At 41.0% G+C, this 22801-nt stretch overlaps 1 protein-coding gene across 2 annotated transcripts in view; it reads left to right on the forward strand.

Annotated features, from left to right (window-relative positions):
- Window positions 1-17580, forward strand: part of MBOAT1 (membrane bound O-acyltransferase domain containing 1) — a 56249-nt gene extending 38669 nt beyond the window's left edge. Inside the window, exons 6-13 of one of the 2 annotated variants that reach the window (XR_007906569.1) lie at window positions 529-583; window positions 3125-3308; window positions 5057-5249; window positions 8346-8449; window positions 11186-11250; window positions 12582-12649; window positions 13861-14012; window positions 15737-17580. Coding sequence is in view for 1 of the 2 variants with exons in the window: in XM_051799207.1 (XP_051655167.1) it covers window positions 529-583; window positions 3125-3308; window positions 5057-5249; window positions 8346-8449; window positions 11186-11250; window positions 12582-12714; window positions 13861-14012; window positions 15737-15869 (1019 nt within the window). In the remaining variant the exon portion in view is untranslated. Of the gene's footprint in view, window positions 1-528; window positions 584-3124; window positions 3309-5056; window positions 5250-8345; window positions 8450-11185; window positions 11251-12581; window positions 12715-13860; window positions 14013-15736 lie in introns of both variants that reach the window. The other variant, XM_051799207.1, reaches the window with a different exon arrangement.
- The last annotated feature ends 5221 nt before the right edge of the window (window positions 17581-22801 follow it).

Genomic DNA, 22801 nt, shown 5'->3' on the forward strand with positions numbered 1-22801 from the left:
TGTATGTTTAGGCTTGCTCCAGCAGCAGGCAGCTGGGCTGCTCTTTCACACCAGTGGAGCTTCTGTTCCCTGAGAGCCTGCTTCCCTTCCACTGCCCACTCCTCCTGCTGTGAAATGCTCCATTTCTCACCAAGGAGCCAGTGGGAGGCTTGTGCTTAAATGAGCCAGCGGCTTCTGGCAACTGAGGTTTTTCCAACCCAGGACTGTTTGTAGAGGCTGCTGGGGGTCACTGCCAGTTGATGGCATTGCCAGTTCCATTGTGTGTGTGGGAATGCTATGGCTGCTCTTCCTCACAGTGTAGGGTGAGAAAGGGGGAATGAGGTAAGAAACTGGGTAAAGAGATAGGGTAGAACATGAATATACTTGACCTAAAAGTTAGGAATTGAGATGTATTACAACTGCCCGTGACAAAGAAATTTTGAAGTTTGTGGTTTTAGAAAGTTGCATGTGGGGTGCAAACATTAGGCTTTGGGAATAGCTTTTACTGTTTGTCTTTTGGAAAGATCTAATGTGACTTTTTTTTTCTAGGAATAGGGCGACAAGCTGAGGAACTCACTGCTGAGCAAAATCGGCTTGCTGTAAAGTAAGGACGTAATTCCCCTAGTGATTTGTGTTTAATTTCTCCCAAAGAAGTTTAGGGTGTGGGTTGTTTATTTGTTTTTATTGTTTTTTTCTTTTCCATTGCAATGTTAGGAACAACTTCGTGTCTTGGCCATGAAAATGTTCCCTACTTCTCTCCAGTCCATGATATGCCAAAAGTCCTATGTGCTTTTTCTATTTGCTGCTTGAGTATGTGTTTTTGTAATGCTGCTGTTATTGCCCACCTTACACAAACATAACTTCTCTCCTATATTCCTTATTTCTTCAATCCAGGGCTTCAATCCAATCCCTGTGCTGGTCAGTAAAGCACTGAAATACTTGGCAATGTCTTATTGACTTAAATACATACTCCACATGCAACAAAACTAGTCTTTGCTGAATTAACTCTTTTAAATTCAGGCTAAGACTGTACTATATGGACTTTTTGGCTGTTATCTTCATCTGGTCTATGATATGTTATTTTCCTAAGTAGAATACTTCTACCCTGTCGGCAAACCACTGCATAGTGGTTTGACTCTGAAACTTCAAGTATTGCTTTCCTTTACCATCATTTTTGAACACTGGAATTTTATTTTTTCTGTCTCCCTCCATAATGTTAATACTCCCAGTTCTTCACGTTATGTGACCAGTCTTCTCATTTTTCAGAGAGCATGCTGATCATCTCTTTTAAATACCTTTTTTTCTAGTTTGTCTCTCAATACAAGTGCAGGATGCAAGTCAGTTTGTTGATTTTTTTTAAGAATCTGTGTTACAGAATTAGTCTTACAACCGTAACTACTTTTCACCATGAAGTGTTTGTTTAAGGCCAAGGAAATTATTTCCTTCATTTCCAAGGCAGAAGATTAGCCATCAGAAAATCTACCTATGAGCGTAAAAAGTAGGAGAATAATTTCTTGAAAAGCAAAAATCCTGTAGGTGGTCTTGTGTCTATTTTTAAGGCTCGCAGCATAATGTTTAATGCACTGGACCCTTGTGACCATATGATTAATTCTAGTCAAATTCTTACCAAACAGGCTTTTTTTTTTTTCTTTTACAGTAGATGAGCTCATAACTGAAGAGTTTTAAATCCCCTTTGGTAATACAGCCTTTTGTCTTCCCTCTTGTTCTTGGTCTGTTTTTGTTTCTCACTCATCCTCTGTACATTCCTTCATGCATTGCTCATGTCTCCCCACCCAACCATGTGCAGTATCTAAGCTGAAACTAATGACTTTATTTTTAATCTTACTGTAGACCTCAGAAGCTCAAATCATGGACCTGATTTTGTAGAACAGAAAGATGAGACTTGCCCCAAATTGTTTGCTGCATCTTTCTGTGGAATGCTTTCACCAGAGAACATACTGTTCAGGCACTAACATCTACAATAACCAGTAGGGTGAATGCAGAAAATCCTGGCTAATCTAACTGTTTATTCAAACTAATTCCACTTCAGAATAGAAGTAGGCAACAGAAAATGTTTAACTGTTGCTTAGTTTTTCTGCTAGAAATTTGTTTTAGTCTGAAAGAATTTTAAGTGGGTTTTGGTTTATGCTTGTCCATCTGTGCCTTGAACAGGAGAGCCCTGAAACACTGTGCTCAAGTTTGTACTCTGATCTCAGGGCTCCATGTTGACTTGAATGGTGACTATTATCACACTTGTGGAGAGCACTCAGTGCACGATATTGATGTTGGCATTTTTTTGCCACATTAAAAAACTGAGCCCCTGTGCGTCTTATTTTTCCTGTAGCAAGGACAGTGAATCTTCTTCATTTTACATAAAATGTAAAATTCCAGAAGGAACTGGTGGGATATGCACGTGCAAAATGAAAAAAATAAACATGATGGACTTTCTTTGACTTTCATCTTCAGCTGTCTTATAATTTATGTGGGTTTTTTTCCCTTAGTTCCTTTTCCTGCTCATGATGCAATATAGGCAATTACTTCCTTTATTTGCACAGTAGGAGAGAGTCTCTTCATTCTCTTCCTCTGTGTCTTACATGACACTTCCCATTTTTCTAAAGGGTGGACTGAAGGGTGAGTGGGAGCCTCTCTCAGGATTGAGAGCCCTGGTCTTAAAAGCTCCCTGCCCTGTGGTTTGTATAACAAGGCACTATGGTCCCTGACGTACTGGACAGATGTCCAAAATTAATTACCAGCTTCTCACCCCTGGTACTGGTGACCTGGTCAAAATACACAAGCCAGTTTGTTTGAAAGTGGATATTTAAATTTATTACTGTTTTAAACAAATCTTTGTAAGATTACAACTTCTCAAATCCTTAGCGTTAGTTCACCTGTAGCTTAAGCACTTCCATGTTACTTTTGTTCTGACTGCCATCTGCCAGACATCGCCAGAATATAAGGCAGACTGTGTTTCATCTTCCCCCAAACAGATCTAGTGAGCTTTCAACTGGGGTGAGGATGATAGGAGAGAGGTGGGGAAATGAGGCAGACTGTGCAAACAAAAACTGGTGAAAGCCTTTGCTGTGTTTTACCTTGTTTTTTTTGTTTGTTTTGTTTTGTTTTGTTGTGTGTGGCTGATTTTTCACAGGTCAAGACCTTCTTTACTGGAGTATTTAAGTTATCTCCTCAATTTTATGAGCATCATAGCTGGGCCTTGCAGCAATTACAAGGATTATATCGCCTTCATTGAAGGGAGGCATGTGCACATGAAACTGTTAGAAGTGAACTGGAAGCAGAAGGGTTATGACAGGCTTCCTGATCCTTCTCCAACTGTAAGTTTTAAAATGACAAAGATTTATTGCAGAGGGTAGGAGAGTACAGCTTTGTACATGATTCTCATAATTAAAAACTAAGAATTAAAGACAGTTTTGGATTATCTTCCCAGTAAATGTTACACTGTTTTTTTATTATGTGTGGCTGCTGTTTTTATCACAAGGTCAGGGGTGAAGGGACTAGTGAATTCCCCAAATGGGTTTGGCTTGCCGAACGAGTCACTGGTTAATGCGCACTCCTTTGTGAAGCAGTGGGAATGGTCTGAAGGTTCTGACAATGACAAGTTGCAGTTAAGCTCCAGACAGAAGAGGAAACATCAGGAAAAAAGTAAAATTTCCCCTGTAGTGCAGGAGATGTTAGAAATATATGATTCATGGCTTATCAGAAGCTGTAGCCTGTCCAGGTGCTTTGCAAGAGAATCTCACACTGTAATGTGATTCAGAGGTAAGTTTTTCACATACTATTAGCATTAATTTTATTTTATATTTTTTTTAATATTACTTAAAACCTTCTTATAAAATGGCCTTCTGGTACAACAGGATAACACATGAAAACCAGATTTCTTTCTCTTATCTTAAGGTGACACTGAACGTGTAGCTTTGTGAGTGTGGGCAGAATGTTTCCTCTGAGGTTGAGTATGAGCTTAGGCATTGCTGATTCCTGTTGCACACAGTTGTCTTTCTACTGGCTCTAGAGGTGTCACTTCTGATTTACATTAGTCTGACTGAGGTCAGAATAAGGCCTATATTGCATAAGATGTAAATCAGCAGAGAATATTATAATCTACATTAGAAAATAATTTCACAATAATTTATTCCAGAATGTGGACAATATATAAAAAGAGTACTTTGGTTCATAAACCACATTGTTGTTTCAATAGTATATTGCATTTTAGTACTCTTTTCAAAACATGAGTCAGGTTTTACGTGGTACCCAAGTGTCAGATTTACTTTTTAATTATGACTGTATCTAGAAGGGTTTACTCATTATGTGTGTTTGACCCTGAGATTAGCAGCCTGGTGCTAATAACACTAAGGTTGTGGGTTTGATCCCTGTGTGCGCCATTCACTTGAGAGTTGGAGTCAATGATCCCTGTGAGTCCCTTCCAACTCAGAATATTCTGTGATTCTGTGAAAACAAGCTTCAAACTACTGACATGATTGTCAATAGTAGTATATAGGAAGGTAGGTAGCTGTAATAGAAAACACTGTGGCAGAGCAGATACCCTGTACCATGGGTACAAGTGTACTGTACAACACATAGACTTTTTGGACAAGTGATTTTTAGCAAGACCTCTGGGTGGTAGCTGGGCAGTAAGACCTACTCCTATACTGAATATCAATGCTTTTGGCTTTGAGGAGGAACCCAGTCTTCAGTTCCAGGAGATGATAGTACATATAAAGAGGATTTCTGCTTTCCATTGTAGGGTTTTGTTTGTTTTCTTTCTCATTTTAGGACCTCCACTAACTAGTGTAGGAGTCTTTCATGAAGTTCATCACCAATCACAAATGACTTGTGACTGATTGTCCCTTGTACGTATCTATAGGTAGTTCAGTAAACCAAATGAAACTAAACCTTTGACTCTGGCCTTTTCTTCATCACCTCTTCTGAATTAGTCAGTACCAACTTTGTAATTTCTAACTTTATTGGTTCTTGAAGCACATTGGTTTTGTATGTCGTGAACACTGCCTTGTTTTCCCCTTAATCAAATGTTTCTAATGAATGTTTCATTGTTTTGTCTTTTTAGGGAGCAGTGATGTACAAGCTTTTTATCACACTAGTATCTCTCATTTTATTCCTGACGCTTACCAAGAACTTTCCTATGGCGTATATTATTGATAACGAATTTCTTGATAAAACGCCCTTCTTGTCAAGACTTGGTTACCTGTATGTTGTAACACAGGCAGCAAAACCAAAGTATTATTTTGCATGGACGTTGGGTAAGTGTGGCTACATCATGTATTTTTGTGTGTAACAAATAAGTTCATAAATGGGAGAGAGGTGAAACATTGCGGATGGGGACAGAATAAAATGGTCCCTAGACCTGTAGTTCACTTGAGAGGTGTACTGTGTTCCTTTAGGCAGGGAACCCTGGTCAAGTGGGGAGATGTCAAAAGTTTTGAAAAAACATGCATAAAATCTATTCCAGCTTGTCTGTGAAGATTCCCTGTGTCTGGAGCCAAATCTATTTTTCAGCTTCTTTACAGTAGAGTCAATGTAACGATTTCCTCTCACTTAAAACTTTGTTAATATATCAAATTAATTATTACAGGAAAACCTCCTCTTAACATTGATTTTTATGCTTTACTCATAGCTTTTTACTTATACCGATGGGGTTGAGAGGTTAAAATTTGTCATGCTGGCTCAGGCTTTGCATGTTACAGTGCAAACAGACCCCTGTCTTTCTTTAGGGCCCTCTTTAACACATGTCTCTCTATTAGAAAGCTGTGGTGCATGTTGTGGGGCTGAAGTTAGGCTGTGCCTCTAGGGCACTGTGGGGTCCTGTATACACCTTGGCTTTGAGCAGTCCAGAGAAAGGACTGGAGAACCACGGGGAACAAAGGAGAGGTGTTGGGAAGGACCCAAAAATCTCTGCAAGGAAAAGGAGAAGTAAGACAGCTCATTAGAAAGAGAAGCAAATTTCTTTTAGGAACCAGCTAGACTGGTGGTCAAAATAATCTTTTTGCATTGTACCTTCTTTCTTTTAGAAGTCACGTTTCACATCTGTGTGTGAGGAGTCAGATCCTTTATGCCAGGCTGAAAATATGCTGAATTTTTTTGCTGGTATTATAAGACACTGTGTGTAGGGGAGATCCTAAAAACCCAACCAGCAATGCATATACCCTAAGCTGAGAAGGATGTCACTGAGATGGGATGGAAATAGTCAGGGAGATTCATTGCGAGACTGTGATTAAACTGCTGGGAATAAAACTGTCAGATCGAGGAAAGGCAGCCAGGACTGGCATGTGTGGGATGGGAAAAGCTTTAAGATTAAGAATGGCTTGCTCACAAACTTATTTTTGTGGGATCCAATGTCAAATTGTTGCCTCCATTTTTTCCAGCATTATAGTTAACTGAAAGTCCATTATTGAACTTGGATTTGTGACATGACTAAACCATAGAGACTGTAGAAATATCTTACAAATGAGGGGGGGGGCGGGTGGAAAGCATGCATTACATACTGGAGGGTGAGGCCTCCTTTATTCATACTGCAAATCCAGGCAGCAGAACAGCAGACACTTTATCCTTTTGCAGTTTTGCTCCTGGTGGTGTGGCCCAGGGCATTACAAAAGTGCCTGCTGAAATGGGCTGATAAATGCTTCCTGTCCTCAGAAAAGGACAGGCACGCTATTGTGTGAGAGCTGCGCTGCTGAATTCCTCCAGATCCACGGAAAGAAAATTCAGCTTCTTGCTGCATTAGCGATAATCATGGGAACGTGGCTGCAAATCTAACTCTGAGCTGTCAAACCACTTCAGATCTGAGTGCCTCCACCCAAGGAGTGGTGAAAGCCATACACCAGAGCTGTTCAAGTCAGCAGGGAGACAAAACCTCTGCTGAGCTTTGTGGAGATTGGGGTTTTGTGAGCAATTTGAGTGTGGACAGTTGTCATCTTTCTGTGCTTCACACCTCGCTCTGCAGACAGCAGCTTGGGAAGCAAGAGGCTGAGGGGTCTGCTATATTATAACGGCTGATCCTATGATTTCTGATTTCTTGGTTTTGGCAAATAAACACTAAATGATTGGTCCCTGCAACCCTTAGGGCACGAAGGAGCAAATGCAGGAGTTCCCCTGCTCTGGGGTGACTGTTACATGCAGCTCCAGCCTCTGAGTTTGGGCAGGATCCTATGGGCCAACTTCATGCGGGGTTGTTGTTTGTCGTTCATTTGGGTTTTTTTGAACAGGGAGATAATTAAAAACATGGAGGCCTTTCTTTCCATCAATAAAATCTGGCTCATTTAGTAAAGTGGAAAATAAAATGGAAAGTTTCAGGTTAGACAAGGCTGCTTGTTTATTTATTTGTTGTTAGTCATGTTGCTTTTAATTAGATTCTCTCCCTAGTTTTGTGCATTAGGGCTTCTCTGTGAACTTGTGCCTGTACTCATAGCATTTACAAAGCAAAATCAATTTTCTTTATTGGAAAAGAAATACTGACCTTTTTAAAGCATAACCAGGCTTTTATTTTGTAAAGGATCTAGAAGGAAAAGCCTTACCTGTATTTGCACTTTACTTTTTCTACCAGTGATCCTCAGTTTTGGCTGCAACTAGTGATTCAGAGGTGATAATGAATCCTCCCTTCTGTTTTCTTAGTCCTGCAAGAAGGTATTTCTAGCAGGGGCACACTGAAAGCAGAATCTCGAGATCCAGTGATGAGGTGACTTCCAGTTAAGTCTGAGGGGGGGAGATAGTTGACCAGCACCCTGGGCAAGAACAAGTGTGTAGCAATATGTAATGCCTACTGTTATCCAAGCTTTTACTTGTGCTTAAAGTAGCTAAGTCTGTAATTGAAGTTACTCAATATTTGATTTGTAGAGGTGAGACACTTTAGTGAGGCACTGGGCAGCAGGATTAGCATAAGGCTTTGTCTGTGGAAGTCTGAATGCCAGTCTTAATTAGAACAGTCATGTTGGAACTCTTAATAGAAATGGTAAGCATGTCTTTGAGACATTACAGCTTTTCAGAATTGTGGAAGATGCTGTGACATCCAGTTGCCCTTTTGAAGAAAATACTCATTCATTTTATGGCCACACTTGTATATCTATCTCAGGTGAATAATAAATGCAAAATAATAGGAAAAGTGATTTTTATTCATTGTTATTTCTTTTGCCTAAGGGGTAGCTAGTCTTTCCTCTTCAGGAAATGACTCTTATGTAGCCTAATTGTAGTGCCCCTTTGCAAAGAAAAAGCTTTTCTTGGAAAGAGAGGTTGCTAATTGCTACAAAGCTGGTTTGAATGTGTGTTTAGTGTCATACTGACTTGTAAGAAAATATGGCTTTTCCAGCAGTCTGATTTTGACCTGTTTTGCTTTGAAATTGCAGCAGATGCAGTCAACAATGCAGCTGGTTATGGATTCAGTGGAGTTGATGAGAGAGGCACTTTCCGCTGGGACCTGTTGTCCAATTTGAATATCTGGAACATTGAGGTGAGATAAAGGAGCGGCTGCATTGGCATAATTGTAGAGAAATGGGCATGATAATGGGGAAAGGCTTTGTTGAAAGGAAAATAAGTCCATACCACCAGACTGCTCCTCTTTAGCGTGAAGAGGTTTTGTATTTTATCTGTTGGGCAGATAAAAAGCATCTGTCTCACAGGCTTCCTCATGGTCTGCATTCAGGTTGTATTTCTAAATATTTTCCTGAATGCTAATAAATAATTACATCAGATATTTAATAAATGAGCAGTCAAGTGCTGTAGATTGTGGCTGAGCTCAGTGGGTCAGTAAATTGCTCACAGCTATGATTCTTCACCATCTGTGAAATGTCTGTTTATTTACTTCTAACACTTTCACTTTTGTAGCCTAGTTGAGATAAGTGGTAGTAGTGAAAGAGGCACAAGCAGTCATTGCACAAACACTTGGAAGGGCTGGAGTGCCTCTTGTAAATGGAGAAAAGCAAGGGTAGGAGGCATAACAGGTACAAATCAAGCAACCTGAATGGGAACTGACAGAGCCACATAGAGCTTAGATGGCTACTGGTCTAGAGCGCCATCCAGCAAGCCACACTGTTTCTCAAAACATCTGTCACACATTTCTTGTGACTGCAGTGTACTTTTAAAATCCATTAGTCTTTTGTAAGCTATTTGTGCTTGTATCTCTAATGCAAAAGATGGCCAACTGTTTCCGCTGAAAAATATTTTGTGAATGCCAGTGAGATAGGAAAATATTTATGTGTCTGAGACTGCTTTCTAAGGGCTTCTTTTTTAGAAATAGGAGGAGCTTCCCTCTGTAATTTTGTAGTTATGATTTTAAACATAATCATGGAGGAAAATAAGTTGAATGCTTTATTGCAGAATGATCTGTGATTAAGTAAACGTGCTGTAATAGCTCTGCTCAAAAATGAAAGAGCTCCTGTAATTCTTCATTGAAGATGCCAAAATTGGAAGTATCATGATACACTCCCTCTTTTTCAACATTCTTTCTTTTTTTTTTTTAATATTAATTAATTCTCAGTGTACATCTCTCCTTGAGCAGTACAGAATACAGAGCCCAGAAATGTTTTACACTCCTCAATGACAGCAGTACCCTAGGTGCCACTCTGAGATCTTGAATAAATATCTGATTCAGTCTTCAGCAGGAGATGATTCCTCCTTTGATGAGCTGAGGAAACTTTTGTTTGAAGTAGGAAAATGAAGAGCAAGCAATGCTCTTTAGTCGAGCCAGATTAAGGAAGCTTTTGCTCCTCTCTAGCCACTGAACTGTAGGCCTCTCAAAACTTACTTCCTTTATTGGTCTCATGGACAACAGAGATCAGATATTGTTTCCAAGAGCATAAAGCAGAGTGCTCTCTGATCTGATCATGTGTGCAATGAGAAAAAAAAGGAGCTACAGAGACCATGACTTCGGGTAAACCTTGAACCGTCACTTTATGTGCCAACAACAATGCTGGAAATTGAAGTGTGATTGTGCAGTATGTACAGGTATAGTCTGTATATTCAGCATATGTAAAATTGCTTAAGAGTTGGGAACTTGAGTGCTAAATGGGACTGACTATCTGATCTGTGGTAAGATAAGCACATGGCAGGAGTGGTACAAGCATTAAAACGTGGACAGGGGCTAAACACATGTTGGGGACGTGAAAGCCTTGGCAACATGCTTGTTTTGACAGCCAGTGACTACTTTCACTCTTGGTAATGTAACTGGGGAAATTAAAGGAGGCCAAAAGAGAGTGACAATATTAGTTGGATGAGAAACTGTATTTTTCTTGGCTTCTCTTGGTGCAGTAAGGCAATTAAAATGTGGCAGTGCTGCACTGGGAATTGCTAATCATTTTAACTCTAAATTCAGAGGATGAATTGCTAGCCTTGGGATTCTTTGTGGAAGTGCAAAGATATCTGCATGTTCCCTTTGGAAATCATTGCCCTTAATACATCTTTTCAGTGTGCGCTTGCCTGCAGCTGATATGGCAAAATAATGCAATGTCACTGAATCATGACCCTGCTTGGTGAGGGGGCCCCTGAAGGTTTTTGTCAGCAGGCATGGAACCAAGGCAGGGAGCAGGGATGGAGAACCACCAGATGTGAATTTGATCAGGGTTAGGGAACTGATGCTGAACAACAGAGTCCAGCAGTCTCCTAAAGCTGGGGGAACTCAGAGGAAGTATGGGTGGTTCTCTCAGGACCCTGGAGTCTACTCTGGTTTCTCAAACTTGGCAGTGCACTGACAGTTGGCTTCTAAATTTAGTCCTAAAATTTTTTATCCATGTTTTTCAGTCTCTCCCCCTTCCTTCTCCAAATAATAATGCATTTCTTTTGATTTTTTTTAACACATTGTTTTAATTGTACTTTAGGAGAGTCCAGACGGCATAATTGGGTGGCAAGGTATCTCTTCCAAAAATGAAGCTGTTTATGAACTGAAGGGAAGACCAACCTTATAAAACAAGAAAGCTTTTCAGATTTGCCATTATTTGAAAAATAACCAAACATTGTATTTAATTTTATGTAACAAAGTGAGACTTTAGAGCAAGTGCCAAGTTGGCAGTGAGCCATCAACCTAGTTGATGTCCTTCCCAAATCATATTAATGTAATGATGGATTGTGGCACGGTCTTCACAAAAGTTAGCAGCTAGAATTAATATTTTCCATGTACCTCCTCATGAATTTAAAATGCAAGTAGTATTTTACAGGTTTCAGTGCTAACATTTCACATGAACTTCTTTCTTAGACTGCAACAAGTTTTAAAATGTACATTGAAAACTGGAACATTCAGACAGCTGCCTGGCTAAAACGGTAAGAGTAATCAAACAGTAACATGCATGTGAGACCCAAAACCACTACATGGCCTGGAAAAACGCTGACTGGTGGATCTCATAAATGTATAGCCTCTTGTTCTTTCTTTGTTTCGGTGTCTTAAACAGTTGGTGGTATACAAGGGTATTTGGTGCTGTAAAGTTTTATTGCTGCAAATGTAAAATGTTCATATTTTATATATGAGCAGCAAAGTAATAAATGAACAGTTCGAATCCCTCATAATAGGAAGTAATAGCATTTTCTTGTTTCTCTCCATTATTCTTCCTGTACTGTTTTGCTTTTCTGTGCTACATTTCCCATGGAGAGGTGAGCCTTGCTGTGTCACTGGGATCCAGTTCAGTAAGAAATGGAGAGAAGTCAAAATCTTCAAAGTCCAAGTGTAGTCTGAAGATGCTTGCCAAGGAGTCCTTGTTTAGGATATGGCACTGAGATGACTTGATTTTAACCTCTGACTGTTAAGGCACATGTTATAAATACTAGCACAAGTACAAATTTTGTAGATTGGGCTATGTCTTGTTATTCATTACACTTTGTGGCATGATTAAAGCTCAGTGTACAGTCAGCACGGTGTCTGAAATGCAGGCATAGATTTATTGTAGCTATCATAACTATAATGATGTTAAATACATACATCTTAAAAGTCAATGTCTACTATTTTTCATTATTCTAATTATGTTCCTGATAAGAAAAGCATTTATCTTGACTTGTTTCTTTGGAACACAGTTTTTCAGTTAAACTTTGGATAGCCAAATAGACCTGTTTTTGTGTTCTTAACTGTTATCCATCACTTGCATCTTGGGAATAAGATTTTCAGGCTGCTAAAGTTAGCAGGAATCCCCTGTTTTGCAATAGCTTGCGGCACTCCCTGTTGTTCCCAGCATCTGCCAGATAACTGTGCCTAAAAATATCTCAGTTCACCACTGAAGGGTGGGGTCACATCTCTTTGTCTTTCAACTTGCTCTTGATCTGTCATCAGAGTTTTGAAGGGTAGTGTATGATTCCAGATAGTGATGTAAAGGTGAAGGAAGTCTTGCCTGTCCTTTATTCCATTATTTACTTAGATGCTTTGAACGCCAGGAATGAGTACAGGCACTCTTTGGATATTCAGTGCAAAAAAGCACATGCTTCCTCATTCCATCTAAACCTCCATTTAAATGAAAGGAGAGTGCCTCGTGCCCTAGTCTGTAACAGAGGCAAGATAAGACCATTAAGGAAGCAGATTAAGACCTTAGAAACAGAGAAGTATTTGAAATGCAGTGTCCATTGTTCAGTTATATTCAGCCTCTTCTCTTTTGTTTTCATTTTTGCAGTGTCTGCTATGACAGAGCTCCCCGGTACCCTACGGCTTTAACATTTATCCTGTCGGCCCTGTGGCATGGTATCTATCCTGGATATTATTTTACGTTTCTCACTGGAATCCTTATCACACTTGCAGCCAGAGCAGTATGTACCTTTCATTGTTCTCTTCTAAGGCCAGTGCTAGATACTCTCCAGTTACCAACCGCACCATCACATGGTCAAGCAGCTTGTCCCTGATGTGAGCCCTCTTGCATGTCTTTGCAGGCTTGATGTTCATTGAAACTTTGTTCTGTATTGACACTAATTGCAAAGTACCCCCAGCAGTTAGAACCAGCACTGATTGTGCACGTGATGCACTGCTGTCCCAGGCTGTCAGAGGAAATGTTGTTTGAGGATATACAATTAGCAGAGCCACCAACTATGTCCATGCAGTCAAATTAGCTCGGAATTCAAGATCATGTTGGATTGCAGACTTTTGCTGGGTCATGTTGCCTCTATGCTGGTGTGTAATTGGCTCTGGGCCCAGTCTTACACAAGAAGCTGCTATGGGCTGAGCATTAGCCCAAACTTGAACAATTTATGTGGATTCAATTGATGCAGTAAACTGGTCAGAACAGGTTTCATGTCTCACTGTTGATAAATTTATCACTGCTGATTTTTCAGGCTGAACCAGCCAGTGGTGCAGGGCTAGGAAGCACCACTGTTGTCTTTTAGAGTTTGACAATGGATAAATAGTCAGGTCAATTTGAAAGGTGAATTAAACTAGTAATCAGTATTAACCACTATGGCTAAAGGAGGTTGCTGAACACGCTCTCTTAACGTGTACTTTGCCTCTCATTTATGAGGATTTCATAAATGTGAAACTAACCCAAAATCTCTATGGAACAGCACATACTTGTAGGTATAAACACTTATTTGTCCAATTAAAGTAACTTTGTTTTACTGTTGATAACCAGTAATAAATGAAAACAAGGAGGGAGGAAGATCACATCATAACAGCTGCCCTCCCCAAAGATACTGTGCCAGACACCCATAAGGAGAGTCTGCTTCTGTGATTATGAGAGAGGAAATTGGGGGCCACTCCTCTGTTTGCCGCTGACTGTGGCATCTTGGATATGCCAGTCAATACACTTCTGTGTTCCTACTCAGTGCTTTCTAATGGGCATATAAACCTTTCTGTGATACTAATGCTGATGGTAAGTGGGGAGTTATGCACTGCAATGTGTCCACGTGGCTTTGCCTAAGAAATGGATGTATATAATTTTTTGTTTACTTTTCCCTAATCTGCAGATAAGAAACAATTGCAGACATTACTTCCTCTCATCAGTGCCTCTTAAGATAGCCTACGACATTGTTACCTGGGTTGTCACTCAACTGGCTGTGTGCTATACTGTTGCACCATTTGTTATGCTGGCTGTTGAGCCCACAATTAAGTTTTACAAGTAAGTTTTCTCCTCTTGACTGTTGTTCTCCACACCGGCATAGACTTTCGTTAAATAACCCAAACTGCACTGAAAGACAGTTGGCATTTCATCAAATTTGAAAGGAGTTTCAAACAGGATGCTTCATAATGTATAAGGGGTGATTTTTGCGCTTCGGTAACATAGTGAGGTAATCATAATGCCAAGGCAGGGCACTTTGCTTGTACTTCTCTGTGTCCTTATGCGACTTTTCATATACTCAGTTCCCATTTTCAGAACAGCTGAGTCTCAGCCATTAGCCATAGCCAAGGCTGAAGAGGTTAAAAATAATGTGAGTTGGCAGTAGGAAGGACTTGTTGAGCAAAGACCAGGTTTCCAGCTGCTAAATGGGTACAACAAGAGATGGGATCGATCAGGAGATATGGAGGGTTCTGGCAGCCCATTACTTTTTGAAATGAGTATGCTTTTCTTTATTTAAGTATGCTTCTTTTCTTAGGAAATGAGTACTTCCCTACGTTCCTTAAAATAAGAAAACACTGCTGTTGCAGAGTATATCAAATGTACTCTAATAAAACCAAATTGAAATAGGGAAATTGAGAAAATAATTAGAAAAAGGAGACTGGAGTACATTGCTTTGCTTTTCTTTCATTCTACAGTGAACTGTCAACATAGAGTAACAGGTTTTGGTTCAGAAGACAGACAATTTCCTCCTCTAACATAAAAGACACGAAACTGGTAGTCAAGATAGGCTAATGCCAGTCGGTTTGGAGGGGTTTGAATTTCGACATTTTCTATTCCTGTTTCTTAAAACATTTGATTTCAACACAGAAAACTTACCATATAAAAATTACTCCAAATATTTTTTAGTTTCATTTCTTAATATTTTTTTGCCCTGGTGATTTTGAGCATAGTTAACATTTAAACTTAGAGACTGTTAAGCAAGGAAATTATACACCTTTGGACTAGGGCATGAATTTTTTGAGCACTGCTCGCCTAGCAATGGTCTTAAGCAGCTTACAAGGATATTAAGAACTGTGGTAAGGAGCATAAATGAGACCATGGAAAGATGCATTTCTGTGGTTAAGAGCTGGACTGTACTGCTTCCAAACATCATCCTTACCAAGCTGCCAGAGCCTCACATATTTGGTTTAAGTATTTTTTATTTCTCTTCAATCTTGTGTATACTGAATTATTTGAAATAAAAATATTTGATGTTTAGTAAGAAACCAAATAAAGATATCTCTGAGTAGTTACCTTCAAAAACACAAGCCTTCTGTAAACATCATTACCTGACCTTCCCCAGCTAAAACTTGAGTGCTTTGATTTATTTCAGATGTCAGGACTTTGAATGAATTTTTTGCTTTCTGTCGCTTTTAAATTTTTTTTATGCATGAAGGATATTTCTCAGAACATGGCCTTGTATACTGTAACATTAAAAGAGAGATGGGCTGAATAAGTCTGGGGTTGAATTAGATGGGTTTATCTGAGCTGTCAGACTTTGGATTCCAAAGTTTGCTGATTGTTTCCTTGCCTCATTAACATTCACGGCAACGTTTTCATCCATGCCAGCAGATATCAAATGTGGATCTGTGTGAAATGTGTGACTGTGTGAAATTCAAGGGTGTATTTTTGTGCTTTCTAGGTTTCGTACATTCTGCATTCATCCCTTAGCACTTAATTCTGCTTGCACAATTCATGTTATTGCCAACAAAAATGTAATATTCTCCTTCTGCTTTTGTTCCCAGGTCTGTGTATTTTCACATGCACATTCTAAGCATCCTGGTGTTGCTCCTGTTACCAATCAGACCTCAAACCCACTCCCTAAGAAGGGCTCAGAATCAGGCCATGATGAACTCTGTTAAAAGCAAAGACAAATGATGCCTCCAAAGAAAATTGCCAGCACTGTGTAACCGAACTGTCGTATTGTAAACAAACGAAGAAGAAAAATGGGTGGCATGAGGGTTGAAGTGCAAGATGGGTGGCATTTCTGTTGGCTATCTTAAAATCTTACTGGAGAGGGCAGAGAAGAGCCTGAATGACTGTATTTCAATTTATTCCAGTTAGTGGAGATTTTACAGGCAACGTTTACAGGCTCATGGGGCATTTTGATTTTTATAATAAATATTTTTATGAAATGTTTTTATATATTTAAACTTTTTCACAGAGAGGCATTTTTTTCTCTTTTGCAGAAATACATAATTATTAATCAACAAATAATCCTGTGATTAGAGAGAGGGACAGAAAGCAACTAGTAAAGAGTTAGGCCAGCTGCCTGATAGCCTGGTGCTGTGGGCAGCTGGGAGGGGAAACTTTTCATCTCTTGGTAATGGAGAGAGATGGTGCAAGTAGAAGACTACAGACATGGGGTTGCTCAAGGTGCTGGCACTGACTTCTGCCCCAGCAGGGGGACGGGGGAATGGGGCTTTCCCCAGCAATCCCCAGAGCAGGGACTGCAGCCTGAGCTGGGTAGCAAGGGTACTTCACATCCTTCAATGTGACACCTGCTGGTAATGAGGGCAAGACAAGTCCCTTGGGAATAGATGTCTGGGAGCACTGATAACTGCTTAAGCCAAAATCTAAAGCCAAGTAAAGGAAAAACAAAGGCAGAAGGGGGAACTCAAGCTAGAGTAAAAGAAGGGACATACACCCTGTGGTGTGCAGAGTTGTGCTTCTCTAATGATGCAGCTGGAGCTCATTGCTACATCAGCCTTAATTTGCAGTTTTAGAGTGATGCAGCACTTCCTTTTTGGTATCAAAATAAGTGAGGAACCATGCAGGGTTAGTGTTTTAAAGCTTGCAGTTGTGGGTTAAATCTGAAGAAGCTTTGCGATGGATCAGACTGTTCTACTGAAAAACATCCCATCTTATGGTGTGGTTACATTCCAGCAGATAACACTAATAAGAAACCTGAGCAGTAATTATCATAGTCATAATAAATCATTCTCTGAAAAATATTGTGATGTGATGTGATAGGATGACCACAAGTGTCAAGACTGAGTCCTTGTATGACCTTGACATCTGACTTAACTGTTGATGCAAGTTTCCCTGCTTGTAAAGTCCTTGATTTATAGGGATGTTTTGAGGCTTAATTTCTCAGAGCTTGTTGTGCATTGAGATAACCTACTGCAAAATACTGTGTCAGTTTTTTTTTCTTTTTTTTTCTTAAATCCACTTACCCCAATAAAATAGGCTGGTACTGCACGTCAAAATCAACTAAACCATGTTTTTAAATGTTTTCCAGGAATGCTTTTATCAGGATTTTGTAGAAGCAGTTCCCTTGTTAAAGTATTGGGATTGCTTTATGAACATTTAATCAGAGTGTGATTGAGCAGAGAATCTGCTATTTACTGCATTCTGATTTTTGTGTCAGATTAAAATTTTACAGAATCCTAATGTTTTGAGAAGAAAAAAATCAGGGAAACCAAAACAAGTTCCAAAATAAGTGATTTTTTTTTTCCTCTGTGGGAAGTTCTTGTCCTATGACCACCTCACAATTTAGAGCATAGTTCATGGAAGAGTTTATTTGGTAATTTATTTTAAAGGGTGAGATGGGATTAAAAGATTGATCTGAATAAACCATTTGCTTTGTGTCACCGCCTGGCGTTATTAATCACAAACATCTAATGTGAAAATGGGTGAGTGGGTGGGTGAAATCCCTCACACCTGTGAAGGGAGATGTTCAGGTCTGCTGGATTTTGCAGAGCAGCTGAGTGTTCCATCCAGCTCCTGCTGAAATGGAGAAAAGATGATCACAGTTCGTTTTTGTGGCAGCTTTGTCCTTGGCAAGTCTTTTTTTTGGTCCTCATGTGTGTATTCTCCTTGTGACACCAGCCTCAGTTGCACCTTGGGCATCTGATATTTCCCTTGAGGTCTAGCTGTGCCATCCCTGTTTCTTGTGGGAGGGAACCAGGGTGCCTCCCCAGGAAGGGATGGGGACTTGGGTGCTGCTGGCTGTGGAATCCTGTGTGCTGAGCCTGTGTTTACCTCCCACAGACTGGAATGAATTGCTGTGAGCTCTGGCAGAGCCAGCATAATGCACAGCAAGGCTGCAGAAGACTGATGTTCCCAGCAGGTTGGCTTCAGCACCTGCTTTGGAAAATAAATGCTCAGCTCAAAGGTGGTTGCAGGTCTGTACCTGCTGCTCTGTGCCCTGAGATCTGCCTGCACAGCCCGTGCTCTGGTCTGCGGCCCTTCCTGAGCTGTACGTTCAAGAGGCCAGATATTATCAGTGGGGTTTCTTTTCTACAGTTTCACCTAAGTGGAACTTACCATCAACTTCTGTTGTAGTTTCAGCTCCTACAATGTGATGAATTAGTCAGGGCTAATGAGCAAACTCATATTCTCCTGTCACATTGTCTCCTCAGCCTGAACCTCTCCCTAAAACCAAGCATCGTCCCTGGGTGACGATGAGAACTGGTCATGTGGGTTTAATATGATGTGTTACATGAATTAAAATTGAAACTGTCTTTTTGAAACCTTGTATTTGCAGGGAAGTTTGCTGGTTGAATTAGTCTTAAAGCTGAAGGGGAAATTTTCTAAAATCTTTGCTGTAGCGTGTTACTGTGGACTAGGCATCTTACCTAGCCAGATGTGGTGGCCCTGCAAAGCTAATACAGAGTGGATTTTAATAGCTGTAAAACATTCCTTTGAAAAGAGGCTGTTAGCTATGGGGCTAACCTGATCAACCCATTGTATTGAGTCTTTCTCTCCTTTTGTTCTTCTCAGGGAAGAAACTTTGGTTTTATAGAAAGACTGCAAATAGCCACTACTATTTAAAGGACACTTGTGCTAGTAATGTGCATCTACTTTGCACAGGAGAATATAACTCAAAGAGCCAAAGTAGAAATTCAGGTTATACCCTTATAAAAGGGTGATGTCAGGAACTTGAATTCCGGTGATTCTAATTCTAGTGTAATTTGAGAGTGCACTTCAGTGATTAAAATGGACGATGGTGATTACCAACATGTTATTAGTTTCTAATCCCTTTCTGGGTTCTTTGTGCTGCAAAAAGCTCAAGAGCTGAAGCTTCTAGAGAGATTCTGAAGACAAAAACAATCGTGATGGTCTGTAAGGGAGAAATACAGGACTATTAGACAGAAATAAGAAAGGTGGATTGTACTTAATGGACAAAGGTTGATTTTAAATATGAGAACACAATAAAGACACCGACACCAGTACACCCTTGGATTGAAGGCAAATTCTAGCTGCTATTTTTCAGCATATTTTGATTTTTCTAATCTAGAAGTTGAGATGCACTTGGAAGAGAGCAACGAATGAAGATTAAAACTTCATTTCAACTAAACTATGGGTCTGGTATTTAAAGAAGCAATAGCTCAGCAATTTCCTTAGTGAACTGAATGCACAATGTGCATTTTTACTGTCCTGTAAGCTGTCCCATCCTTAAGTACATTCCTGCATGTCCTCTTGAAGCTTGCCAAGCAATGGAGGCAGCACTGAAGTGGGATACAAGGTGGGCAGATATTTTTCCTCCCTGTTTGGCTGCTGTGTTCTATGTCCATGCATTGCACATAGCTGGGATTTTCGTATCACTTAAAATGAGATAGGTGTGTGAGAAGGCTGCAGATTTTTACTCCATTCGTAAGTGTTTGCATAAACCTGCACTTACCTCTCTGCACATGTAAAAGCAGGCTTGGCAAACTAGATCTGAGTCCTTTCATAGAAACACAGGTTGAAATCCCAACACCCAAGGAAGTCTAAGGGTAAAATTCCTGTCACTGAGGTTAGTAACTGATATTTAAAGCCTTTATCTCCTTATCCCTGAACTGAGAACTTTAGAAAAATGATCTACTGGCTGCGGTAGTAAATAAAAACTTGTCCTTAGCATTTAAGAGTGGAATCCCTATAGTCCACCTGCTGTGGACAGAGGAGGAGCATATGTGTCCTCATCCTTGCCCAAGATGAAGTGACACACATGGTTGCATATATGGAAATATCGAATATCCTTTGAGTACCATTCTCTTTCCTGATGTCATTGAAGTGATGTAGTTCAGCTCTCGGGGCCTAGAGGCGTTCCACAGCAATACAAAGTGGGAAGCCTTGCCTGACATCTCAGCATGAGCATGAATGCACGGTGTGCGCTTTAAAAACATATTCTTTTGTGTGCCGTCAGCCTGCTGCTTCCTTTCTTCCTAGAGATGACAGCAGTAATATGCATCAAGGGTTTGGGTTTGTGCTGGTGAGACGGGAAGCAGCAGCGCGTTTGCTCGGATACATTTACGAGTGGTGCCCTCTGTGGGTGAACAAAAGAAGATTCTTGTGTGCTGAGTCAGGGATGCTGCAAAGGCGAAGGGTTTTGCAGCAGCAAAGCCGCCCTAATTGCTGGGCAGCCTTGGGTTTCACATCTGCGATAACAAAGGTGTTCTGCTTTGGGGCAGGAGAACGGGAGAAATTAGAACACCTAGATAGACTGGGAAAAAAATATTATTATAGGAGGGAATGCTGTTGGTTGGTAGAAAAGGTGGTGTTTATATGCCTTAAGAAGTTGGGCTACACTTTCGTTCACCTGGCTCAAATATGGTCTTTGTAAGGGAACCACAGGGTGGGGGAAAATCAGTTCTGAGAAGTGCCCCTTGGGACCTGATTTATTGTCCATCCATAAAGCAGCTCGGAAAGTGAGACCCTAAGTTTGCCTGGAGGCTGTTCTAATGCAGTGTGGCTCTCTGTGCACCCGAATGAGAGGCTGTGCAGCTGGCCTCTGAATCTCTGGCATGAACGGCAGGCAGCTGATCCAGGAGCATGCCATGCTCACAGTCAGTTTTTCTGATCCCTCTGCCAGATATTGTACAGGTAAATACTGTGCCCAGCAGTACTGGAAAAAGTGTGGAGCATATCAAGGCTGAACCAGTCACAGTGGGACAGGATGAAGAGAAATGCTGCCACAGCCCAGACATGCTATGCAATGCTTGCCTTGTCCGGGGATGGAAACTGGTACCCCTTTTCATCAGAAACATCTTCAGATGGTGACATTGTCACTGCTCTGAGACACTTGGATTTCTCTGTATTCATACTTATTCTTGCCTTTAGGGCTTCTGTATTAGTGCACCGTGGTTTTGCGTTTAATTGTTTTACTTGTGTTTGAGAAAGATGGTGCTATGTGGCTCTTTTATATCTGATCAGGCTGTTACACAACTAAGGGCAACCTCAAAATATGTGGCGAATAATGTGAGTATTGGAAAAGATAATATGAACACATTCTATTAGTTCATTTACCTGACTGTTACTCTGATGTGTTTTTTTTCCCCCTAAGTACTCTTAAATGACGCTCCTGTGTGGAGCAGATGGTGCAGGTTTTCCAAGGAAAACCTGCTTCTCAGGAGGCATCTTGGACAAAAAAGCCCCTACGTTTCTGACATCCACAGGCTCCTCTGTCTGGCCTGGTGAGTGGCTGCCTGGGACACTTTGAGGTAGCTTGGGGTGCCATGTACTTTCTCCTTCTCCCACCCTGGGAACATGAGTGCGACCCACAGCATGTGTGAGGAAGTACTTGCAACTGCAGTCCTCAGTGTGCAAACCCGGGTGCAGGGTTCCTTGGATACAGGAAATAAGGGACAATTCTCAAACAAACGCTGAACATAAAGATAGATCACTTCAGGCAGCAGACAGCAGAGATAATTGTGTAGGTGGGGACTGGAGGCACAGAGAGATAGTGACAAGTGACCATGAACAGGCAGCTCGTGCCACAAGAAGGAGCTACAGGCAGGTTTCCACAGTGCCAGCCTGTGGCTTTGTGTGTCTGCCGCCAGAGACAGTGGAAAGCTTTGTCTGCTGTTTCACGGGGATCTATGTTAGACCCAGCACCTGCGGGGCTGGACACAGCCCCAGGGTGAATGACTGTCTACCCTGGCATAACCATAGGACCTGGGTGGCACTGAGGGAAGGACTGCAGCCCTGAAAGCTGCCCCACTTTCAGGGTGTGCCTGATTGCCAGTCCTGGGTGTTTCAGCTCCTGGGCTAGACCCTTCCGTGCTTCCCCCCCACCCCAATGAAATCAAGAGATGCTCTTAAAATATGAAATGTCATCGAGAATCTTTAGTGTCTTTGTATTCGCCTTCTGATCTTGGCACCTTTGAAGCCCGTGCATCCGAGCTGTTCCCAGCTGCCAAGGCTAGAGTGGCATTTAAAAAACACGTCTGTCAATAAAACCTTTCCCGTGCGGTGCCCAGATCCCCAATGGGTTTTGAAAATGGTGTGAAGTCACAATGATAGGCATGGGAGCCCTCCTCTCCCCTTCCTGCCTGGAGTTTCAGTGCCAGGAGTGGCAGTGGCAGAACTGCCCAGAGGATGGGAAGTGGCATTACTGGCGGCTTTCAGAGAGCTGTCTTCTGTGGAGTGGTTTTGTTTGCAGCCAGCCGCGTGGTCCCAGCGGCATGCTATGGGCCTGCCTCAATTAGACTTCTTGACTGATGGCCAGTTTAATGAGCCTATGTGCAGAGGGTCATTCAACATGGCAATTATACCTATAAATCTACTTGCAGCAGGGCTTGAATAACCTTTTGCGCACAGTTCTCCATAAAATGACTGTCTGATTAATTAACATTAATTTATCCACTGTGTGTAACCAGATGCAGTCTGTATGAAAACCTCTGCTCTGATGTGCAGGCGCTGTGTGAACTGGGAGGATTTGGGGATGGGAATGTCTCTGATGTTGTTTAAAGACACTCTTTTAGATTTTTTTCCCCCCTCTTTCTTCCTCTCTCCCTCTTTCTCTGGTCCCAGTTGATTAACATTCCAGGGCAGCATCATATAACAGGGGGCAAAATTCAATTAATTGAATATGAAATATTTATAAC

The sequence above is a fragment of the Manacus candei genome, unplaced genomic scaffold (genome assembly GCF_025592945.1).
Source record: "Manacus candei isolate 608988 ecotype Guabito, Panama unplaced genomic scaffold, ASM2559294v1 h1tg000049l, whole genome shotgun sequence".
In the NCBI taxonomy this organism is placed as follows: domain Eukaryota; kingdom Metazoa; phylum Chordata; class Aves; order Passeriformes; family Pipridae; genus Manacus; species Manacus candei.